At 42.3% G+C, this 10,326-nt stretch overlaps 1 protein-coding gene across 1 annotated transcript; it reads right to left on the bottom strand.

Annotated features, from left to right (window-relative positions):
- Positions 1 to 408: 408 nt before the first annotated feature.
- TRH (thyrotropin releasing hormone) lies at positions 409 to 7,503 on the bottom strand. Its single transcript, XM_012543649.2, has 3 exons — positions 7,384 to 7,503; positions 5,414 to 5,622; positions 409 to 2,091 (listed from the first exon to the last, which is right to left on the bottom strand). Exons 2-3 carry the CDS (start codon positions 5,607 to 5,609, stop codon positions 1,616 to 1,618), a joined length of 672 nt encoding a protein of 223 aa, XP_012399103.1. The 5' UTR covers positions 5,610 to 5,622; positions 7,384 to 7,503; the 3' UTR covers positions 409 to 1,615.
- Between the last annotated feature and the right edge of the window lie 2,823 nt (positions 7,504 to 10,326).

The following is a 10,326-nucleotide window of genomic DNA, read 5'->3' as shown; positions in this document are numbered from 1 at the left end:
AATGGGTTAAATCCTCTTTGGAAGTGTTCAGCCGGAGGCTGGATGACCATTTGCCAGGGATATTATATTAAATATTCTTTTCATGTATGGATGGGACTGGGTGACCTTCCAATTCCCAAATTCTCTGATTCTATGAAATTGCCTCACATTTATGGATCTTTGTATATAAAATACAGAGTAGATATAGTGGAAGATCTTTCACAGCAGGGATTTTGGGTATATGTGTGTGATTGGGGCTTTTTTTTGGCCTAGATTGCCTCTCAGATCCTTCTTGATGTTTAGATTTTCTGAGTTTCCATTTTTGCTTCTGCAAAATGGAAGTGTTCAATTAAAATGACCCCTAGTGTCCCTGCAGGCTCTAAGATTCTGAGATTCAGCAGAAGTGCAATCACAAAGTTATAAGGCTCATCCAGATGCAACTTTTATTAGTGTTATGAGGTTTCCAAAGGGACTGGTGTAAATGTACAAATCACACTTGCACTTTGATATTAAGATGTTCATATATACAAACATTCCTACCCATAGCCAACATCATTATACCACAAGAGAGCTTTACTAGAAAAGTAGCTTTTCCACTTTCATTTAATTTTGTTTTTTTCAATCAAGGAGAGATTTTATGGGTTTCGAATGTATTAGCAAACTGTCAGGGGATGCCCATATGGGGATAGAACAGGGAAAATAATCAGGGAAAGACCTGCAGGCTACCTTCTATTGGGGAGCAGAGGGACAGAAAATTATCTTTGGCGAGAGAAGATTTATGAAGTTTCAGCTCAAGAAAGGGAAAGACAATGACCAAATCAATGAAGATCCTCAGGGATTCCCCTAGTGACTGCTGATTTTCTCCTGGGGTTTTCTTTGCGCAATGATGTGCTTGAGTTTGGGAGCTCCCCATTCCCCTGTCTGAGCTTTGCCCACTGCCTGTTGTTTGTAGCTCCTTCCCTGTGTCAGGTCTTGCTCATACTCAAAGGGACAGTATGATGATTCTGTGGGGAGATGCAGGGAAGGAGGAAGGCTGACTGTAGATGGGCCAGCTCCTGCTTTGGACTCTTTCACTGCATCTGTCTTGAATAAGGGAGAGGGAGACAGATCACGTCCACTCTCTTGGCCATCAACCCTTCCTGAGAATCTTACCCTTACCAGAAGGAAACTGGCCTGAATCTAACGGATCCCAGGAAACCAGTGGGCATGCCGGACTGAACTGGACCGAGGGAAAGGCTTTGGTCCCATGGACTATGTTCAGAAGCTTGACCACATCACCTTTCAATCATGGGTCAGACCCTCTGCCCCCTGTCCCCTATCCACAACCTTTCTCCCCTAACCCAAGATTTGCTGAAGAGGAGTTGATATAACCCAGGGCATCTTAGAAAGGGACTTGAGGGTGCTGGGCTTTCAGTAACAAGGAATAGAATCCACCTTCTTCCACACCCCCATTCTCCATCCCCTGCCCTCAGAGCTTAGGGAACTGGTGCCTAGGGGTCAGGGACATTCTGGCTATGTCACTAGCAGAGGATCGAGAGGACAAAATGAAAGAAAAAACAGCCTGTAGGTCTTATTCACAGCACATCCAGAAACCATCCACAGAGGCTTAACCTTTCCCCCTCAGACTGGCCAGGCTCTAGTCCTCTTCCCCGTCTGCTCCCCAGAGTGACCTCCTCCCCGGGTGCTGTCTCTTCTCAGGCCCCGGGCCCCTGCGGAGATCCTCCAGGAGCTCCAGTAAGAGGCCACAGTGGGAGGACCCCCGCGGGCTGCAGGGGAACATAGGATCTTGGCTAGCAGGGCCCAGGCTCCGTCTGCCCGGATGCTGCCGTTTGGAGATATCCCCCTCACTGTCCTTGAGCCAGGAGGCCCTCCGGCCCGGATGTTGCCTTTTTTGTTCCTTGCCATCCTCCTCCCAGGTCTCCTCCTCTCGCTTGCCTGGGTGCTGGCGTCTGTGGATCTCTATGGTGGTCCCTTCATCCCCTGCTTCCTCCTCCTCTCCCTCATCTTCTTCCTCCCTTTTGCCTGGATGCTGCCTCTTCTCAAAGATCTCAGAGAATCTCTTCCCAGGGTGTTGCCTCTTCACAAGCCAATCTAGTGGGGGGGCCTGCAAATCTGGGGAAGGAAATAAGAAATGAATGAAAGCTCCCATCACCATGTTGCCCTCAACACCAGCCTTTCATGCACCTGAGATAAAATTGTCCATGAGATAAAATCATAGGGAGCCTCCACTGCCTCCCCCCAGATGCCATCACAGTGCCTGAGGTTCCACCTTTAGAGTTTCATTGTTGGGGATTATTTTCTCTGCCCATGAAATGAATTTGCCCTATAGTGTAAGAAACTAATCACTATTTGGGGGGTGGGAAGAACTGAGGCTACAAAGCTAGAATTTGTCTGTCTAGCCACATACCAGCCAGTTGCTTTACAAGTTCCTTTGAGGTTAGAAAGGGAATTTCAAGCTGATTCTATGTGGATCCCGTGAGTGGTTCCCATGATGGTAGCAGAATGGACAAATGAAAGTAGGGCTGGCTGGGATTGGGGGGGGGGGGGAACAGGATTGAGTTTCAGCCAGCTCCTATTGGCTTGTGAGAACCAATTATCATATTTTTCAGTATGAGCATTTATACCTTAGAAATCTGGATTTCTGGATTTAAGTCAGTGATGGAGAAAATGTTCATAATCAAATTAAATTTAAAAGTGCGGCATATGTACAGTTTTCTTACAGAGGCTGGTTGTTAAACATTTATTAGCCAGGAGAGACAGGGCTGTTTTCAGCCCTGACCATCTATTACGCTCATATACACTCATACACTCAGGTACACACAGACCCTGCTTTCTCTCAGAAGCATATTCTCTCAGAAGATCTTAGATTCGGTGAGGGATTGAAAGTCATCTAGTCCGATGTCTTTGGTTGAGGAAGGGGTTAAATGGCTTGCCTAAAGTCACACAGGTAAACCTAGATCCCAAGAGTTAAACCTAGGACTTTTAATTTCTGCTCTCCTTCTACTGTTCTGCAAATGTCTCCTCGATCAAAGCCCATTCATATTACCATTCTCAGTCCTAGACACACATTCACTTAGACATTCATGTATAAGCACATGAACCCACTCTAACACATACATAGTGAAAGGACAGCCACACACTCTCATACACACACTGTGCTCCCTAACTATACTCAGAGATTAAGTAGGTTCAGTTACTAATTATGCTAAGCCCTGGGACTCAGAAATAACCGCTCTGACCCCTTCGTCAGCAGACTTCTTGGGTAACAGAGAATTAAGCTGATTCTTTGGGGAAATCATTTCATAAAGCTATTCCCACATTGCTGACCACATGAAAAAGGCTGGATTGATAAATGATTTAAGCTATGCTCAGCAGTTAAATGATTTCAGCTGTATCACCCAAAAGAAATGATTCAGCTGGAAACTATCCCCCACTGGACAGAAGCTTCAAAAGGTCTCTGACTAGGGAATGACTCCTCAAATAGCTCAGGGGAGAGAACATTAACCTGAAGGGCCTGTTCCCTCCTGGGTTTTTGGCAAAGGCTTTGAGACAGGTAGCCAAGTGCCCAGGATAGGAGAAAAGAAGCAAGAGTAAAAGCTGGCTTTGGGGGAAGAATTAATACTACCAGTCTGTCTCCCATTTCACCAACCTGTGTCAGTCAATGGGTATTCATTCTGTGGCAGGAACTTACGAAGTGCTAGGGAGGCAAAGAAAGGCAAATTCAGAGTCCTTTTTTGAGGGGGAATGAGGGTCTTAAATTAGCTGATACTGTCAGCTCAGCACATGGACAAGCAGTATATTCATAGATGCATACTAATGCATAAATGCAAATATAGCTTCACATGCAAACGGGTATCCTCACCCACGTGTGTGCACAATTCCCCTTCCCTTTACTAAAAACGGCATAAAGATGGGGACCAAATAAGAAGAGAAGGCTTGGAACAGAGAGACAGCTAAGTGATAAAAGTGGATATTGTGCTGGACTTGGCATTTGGAATACCTGAATTCAAATTTGTACATATATATGTAAATAAATATATAATTGTGTATATATATGCACAAATAACATTAGTAAAATGTTCGGCAAACCTTAAAAGCAGTATATAAATGTATGATTATTATTATTATTAATGAGCAAGAGCCATTACATAAGTGCCTGGAGAGAACTCTGGGCTCAGGCAGGTGTTGGTATAAAATCTTCCTAAGCCAGGCAACTAGATCCCTATCCCTATACCCTCAGCATCAGATCTCAACTGTTGGTACCCGCTTTTAATATTGTTTGGGCTCTAATTGGCTCAGTGTGAGTGTAAATAGCAATTCTTTCTGTTTTGGCCAGTCTTCCCCTTCCAGACTGATTTTTTTTTTGCTTAGATAAAAGACCTTAATAACTGATTGGGCGTTGTCCCGGTTAAACTAAAACCTGTTAAAGATCTCAGCTTAAAAAGACCAAGGTCTCCCACTACATCCAGGGCCACCTCCAGTCATCCTGATCTCTATCTGGCCATTGGATCCAGATGATTCTGGAGGGAGAAATGAGGCAGGTACATTCCTTCACTTAAATCCAATTTGCTTGCATGTCATGGCCATCTTTGAGAAGAAAGGCAACAACCCATAGAATCCAAGCTTCACAGACCCAGAGCCTCAAAGCCCAGGCCAAAATAGAGCCCTCATCATTGCATGGCTTCTAATTAAAAGTGAGCAGGAGAGAAGAAATAAATTGCTCCAGAAGGGGCCACAACAAAGGTATGTGACCAATGTCAGCACATGTAGGGAGATGTGGGGGAAGAAGAAAGAAAGGAATCCTATGAAAATTACAGCATTGCTCTAATATCATTAGTTTTTATAGGATTTGCTTCTTTAAGATTCATAAGATGATAGGAAAATGGGATCAAAGTATCACAAAGTCTTAACTCTAGACCTGAATGGATCCAGTTTTCTCATTTTACACATGAGAAAATTAAGGCTTCTGGGAGGTAAATAACTTGACTAAGGACACACAGGTAGTAAGATTCAAAAATAGGATTTGAACAGAAATCCCACTACAATTGGAAGGATTTTTTCAGATCATCGGATCCAACTCTCTCATTTTACAGATGCAAGCTTATGTCTGTAAAGCAAAGGGTTCAATAAAATAACTTATAAAGTCCTTTCCAGTCCTGGTATCCTGAGTCTATGGTTTATTTGCAGAAATTAATAATTTAGTGGAAACCCGTTAAGCACTTTCCAACCCTTGATGTTAGAGAGAGCTTAATCACCACAAACCAGAGGACAAGTGTAGAGGGGGAAGGGCAGTAAGATCTAGAATGAATTTTTTCAATAGCACACGATTGACCCAGTCCTCACTTTACCAGGACCCCACTGTCCCCTGCATGCCCTCCAAGTCTGAAAAGGCAAAACCCAAGTTTTGGAAAGGGCAGGTGACCCATTGCCTTACCTGAGTTGTTCTCTCCTTCCTCTTCTAGCTTTTGCAGGTTTGATTGGAGAAAGAGGTTTTCAGCCCTCTGCAAGATCTCCTCCAGGCGACCCTTCTCCTCACTGTCTGCTTCTGCTGCAGCTGGCTGGCCAAGATTTATGGAGAAACTGGACAGAGCCAGAGACAGGAGCAAGGGCAGCAGCCACAGGTGGGTCATGGTGGTGCTGGAGCTGTCCAGTAGGGAATCAGGAGAGAATAGCACAGAGCAGGAACATGAGTGCTTTGGAGACCAGACACCCACTGATTTCTGAACAGGAGGGAATAAATCCACATCCTGTACCAGGGGGAGAAAGTCTGTCTGCCCCACCCTAATCCCCCTCTCTCCCTCCTTCCCTTTCTCCTTCCCTCCTTTCCTCCATCCTTTTCTCCCTCCCTCCTTCTTTCCCTTCCCTCTTCCTTCTCTCTCTCTCTCTCTCTCTCTCTCTCTCTCTCTCTCCCCCTTTCTCCTTCCCTCCCTCCCTCTCTCTGTCTGTTTCTGTCTCTGCATCTCTTTCTTTCTCTTTCTCCCTCTGTCTCTGTCTCTGTTTATTTCTCCCTAAAAATTAAAAAAACCTTTATCACTCCCTCCAAGTCATTGTTTCCCTTCACTATATTCTGCCTTCCTCCTCTCCCACTCTTCCTTTTTTTCCTTCTTGTCTTCTCTTCTTTCCCCCTTTTTTCTTTCTTGTCTCTTTTTTCTTTCTTTCTCTATTCCTCTTTTTTTCTTTCTTCCTCCTTCAGTCACTGTCCATCTCAATTTTTACTTCCTTTCCAGTTCCCTTTCTTCTTTCTCCCCCTTTCACTCTTATCTCTCTTTTTTTGTTCCATTCTCCTGCACTTTCCTCTTCCTCTCTCCCTCTATTTGTATACAGCTGTCTATATAGAGATATGTAGAAACATAAATATATAGAGATAGAGATAGATATGAAGGCTAGGGGTTGAACCTGTTCTTTCATTGATATAAAGAGTTCTAGATGAGGAAGCTCTCTCTGTTAATGCAGGTCAGCACCTTCTCTGTAACTTAAAGAGTGCCCTAGAGTACTAAGTGGTTGAGTGATTTGCCCAGATCTATTGGTGACAGAAGCAGAATTTGAACTCAGATCTTCTTTGTTTTGAATCCAGTTCTATATCTACCACACCATGCCACCATTTATTTATATGTCACCTTGAAATCTTTTACAATATTCACCCACTCTTCTCTACATTCATAAGCATATAGAAAAGTATTATAATCATATATATTCATCATAGAAATTTAAAGTTAAAATTTTACAACTGGAATCTCAGAATTCTATTAGATTGAAAGCCAGAAGACCCGACTTCAATTCTCTTTTCCATCACTTATTGTGGGTAAGGGCATTTCCCATCTCTGGGTTTCAGTTTTGTCTTCAGCAAAGTGAGAGAGTTGGGCCACATGGCTTCTAAGCACCCTTCTAAATCAGTGACTTGGTATTCCTAGGAATCTTAAAGTCAGAACTTTAGAGTTAGGATTTTAAAATCTAAGATTCAAGCACTAAGATTTTATGACCAATATCTTGAAAAATATGACATTGGTGCATTTGTATAGAGGTGAGAAATGAGCCTTATTGAAGCCCATTCATGATTGCACAAGTAGTCTGTATAAATATTTTTACACATGCTACATACATATTGTAAAACTATGCATTATACATTTCTAGATTTATGCTCAAGTGAGATAACCTGCAGAGAAGCACTTGAAAAGTATAAAAGACTACACGAATGTGAGGTTTTCATCAGTCTACACCTGCATTTCTGTGTCTAGATATGTAGTTCCCTGAAGCATCCCACTTGCTTTGGATGTAAAATTTCTTATCCAACCTTTTCAGCTCCAACCTCCAACTCCTACCATATCCTCCTACTTTTATTCATTGAGATAAAAAACCCTCCAATCTCAAGCTTCCTTGAATTCAGAGAAAAAGCTTGAGAATTACCTGTATGATGCCAAATGGTGAGTTGACTTCCCTCTGGGACTGTATCAGAGCTTCTGGTCAGGCTGGGCTTCTGGGGCTGGGGCTGGAGGAAGAGTAGCGACAAACACGTGCAGTAACCAAGGTAGCTCCTTCCCAGCTGACAGTGCCGATGAGGTGCTGCCTGCCCTATTTATACTGAATTGTCTGCGGGGTCTGATATGCAAATAGCTGGGAGTGAGGTCACTCCCCACCCCTCTGAACCCCCAACTCCACCCACCTAGCCAAGCTTGATGTCATCGAAGTGGGGCTCAGACCAAAGCTCTTGGCAACCCCTTCCAGGATCCACTAGTCACCCTGGGTCCTAGTGAGTATTCTTTCCAGGTTCCAAGAGCTCTGGAGTTCTTTTATGGGGTATTCAGTTTAAAGGGTGAGCCATCCCTCTCTGAACAAGGGGATTTGGTGCTATACAGATGGGGAGCTGAAGAGGATGAATGAAGGACTAACAAGTGGGAGAAGGGGGAAAGTTTTTTCAGACCATAGTAATCCTGATCTGAGAATAGGCAAGAGAGACCTTAAAGATCTGGTTTTAGCATTTTTATTTTAGAGGGCAGCTAATCTAGCTACCTCATTCTACAGGTGAGGAAACTGAAAGGTGGGAAGTGCCTTAGTCAGTGTCACACAAGGGAGTGAGGAACAGAGCTAGGATTGGGAGCTAATGTGTGTGTATCCATTCTAGTAGCTTTTCTACTATATCAGACCATAAGAATTTGGAAAGGACCTTAAATGTCATCCAGTCTCATCCCCATATTTTATAGGAGCAGATCCAGAGCGATCTGCCTCGCTCACAACACCACAGCAACTGAGGGCAATAACTGAAACATTAAAGCTCACAAACCATTCTGGTGCAGGATAAGGGGGGCATTGAGAAAGACGGCTCCTTGCTGATAGCACCTCCCTATAGTGCTTATGGGTGTGATTTGAAAACTGGACTAATTGCAGGATTTCTAAGGGCTCCCTGGGCAGCAGTCCTTGCCCTGGCTCCGAATGGATGCTGATGAGAGCTGGGGGATCTTTTTTTTAATCTCCAATTTCTGATGGCACATTTATTTCCAGAAAACTCCCATTATAATGGGTGCAGCTGGGACTGACCATCATTGATCCACAAGAGAGAAAACTAAATTTAAAAAAAAAGTCAAGAACTGAGAGTAATCAGATACTATGCCTAAGAGGGTCATGAGCCCCCAAAAAGAATTCTAAAAAATGTTTCACCAGAAGCTTTTGTTCGTTTCATGATACACTCAAACAGTTGATCAGGAAGGAGGCTATTATTCCTGAATTATAGAAGTGAAAACTAAGATCCATAGGGCTAAAGAAGTTGTATCTTTTCTCCTGGCATCTGAGGCATTCTAATACCATTGCCCTACTCTCACGCTAAAAGACTTGCTGTGATATAAAAGGATATAAAAGTGTGTTTCCAGCCTAAAAGGTATTTACATTGGAATAATCTCTAGGAGACTTCAGGATGGAATGAGATTTAAATCCCAATTCTTCTGCTCTCTCTATAATCATGTGACTTGAGAAGTCTCTTCTTTCTACAAAAACCTCAGTTTCCTCATATGTAAGGTGAAAGGATTAGACTAGCTGACTTCTAAGGTGGAAGCTTAGATCTAGAAAGTGAGTATTTTGAGCCTAGAATGTCAGGCTCTGTGACAACAGGTAAATTTGTGGAACTAAGCAGTCTCTTCAGTATCTCTGGAATCAGGCTATGGAGGAAGTGTCTGCATGTGTCTATGAATTGAGTCATCTTGGGAAATAAGTCTTACTTGTTTCCTCCTACTACACTGAGAAAAGGACAGAGCCAGAAATATACTCCTAAGAGGTATTAAAAGTGTGAATTATGGAGTCAGCAGACATGGTTTCTAATCTCAGCTCTACTTGATCCTGTCATCTTCCCTTTTTTGGGCTTAGATTCTTCATCTAGAAGAGAAGACATGAAACATTAAAAGAACCAGAGGACATTTTCTAAGTGGATGGCTTATCAGAAGGTTGAAGTGAAAACACAGACAAGAATCACACATAGGAAGATGTGCAATGGTAGTGGTAGTGAATGCATGGTAGGGATGGTGCAGATTTCCTTTTGCATTGGTGAAAGCATAATCACATTGGTGAGATCAATTAAAAATGAGCAGTCTATACTAGAAGGTCTCCAAGGTCTGGATCACAAATTCTCAATTGGGATATAAACTAAACCCCCTGTTTCCCAAACCACTGTTTTTTAAAAATTCAACCCAAAATTATTCATTCATTCATTCATTTGCTTGTTTGTTTATTTGTTTATGTATTTATTTTAGAAAGCAATTGTGATATAAAGAGCACTGAGTTTGGAAACAATACTGACTTTGAATGCTATCCCAGACACTTACAAAAACTGCATGGATTTGCACAATAATAGTTATTAGCATTTATATAGTATTTTAAGATTTCTAAAGTAATATATGCATATATAAACATGTTCACACACATTGATATATGCAACATATAAATATACTACATGCATATATATATGTATATATGTGTATTATTTGATCCCCACAGAAAGGTCTGCAAAATGATGTTGTAGCATATAATAATAATAGCTAGAATTTATATAGAAATTTAAGGCTTCCAAAGCACTTTACATAAGTTATTTCATTTGGTCCTTATAACAACCCTGTGAGGTAAGTGTTATTATTGTTCCCATTGTACAGATAAGGAGTTAAGTGACTTGTCCAGGGTCACACAGCTAGTAAGTGTCTAAGGCAGAATTGAAATCCAACTCTTCCTAATTCCAAGTTCAACACTCTCTCCACTTCTGAGTAGGGTGAGAAAGGATTAAAGTTTAAGGTCTACAACTTATAATCTATAATTCTAACTCTATGATTTGCAATGATTTATCTGACATGGACATAAGACTTCTCTCTTCTA

Source organism: Sarcophilus harrisii, chromosome 1 (assembly GCF_902635505.1).
Source record: "Sarcophilus harrisii chromosome 1, mSarHar1.11, whole genome shotgun sequence".
Classification (NCBI taxonomy): Eukaryota; Metazoa; Chordata; class Mammalia; order Dasyuromorphia; family Dasyuridae; genus Sarcophilus; species Sarcophilus harrisii.
The sequence above is the reverse complement of the archived record's forward strand: the minus strand, read 5'-3'. Positions and strand labels throughout refer to the sequence as shown.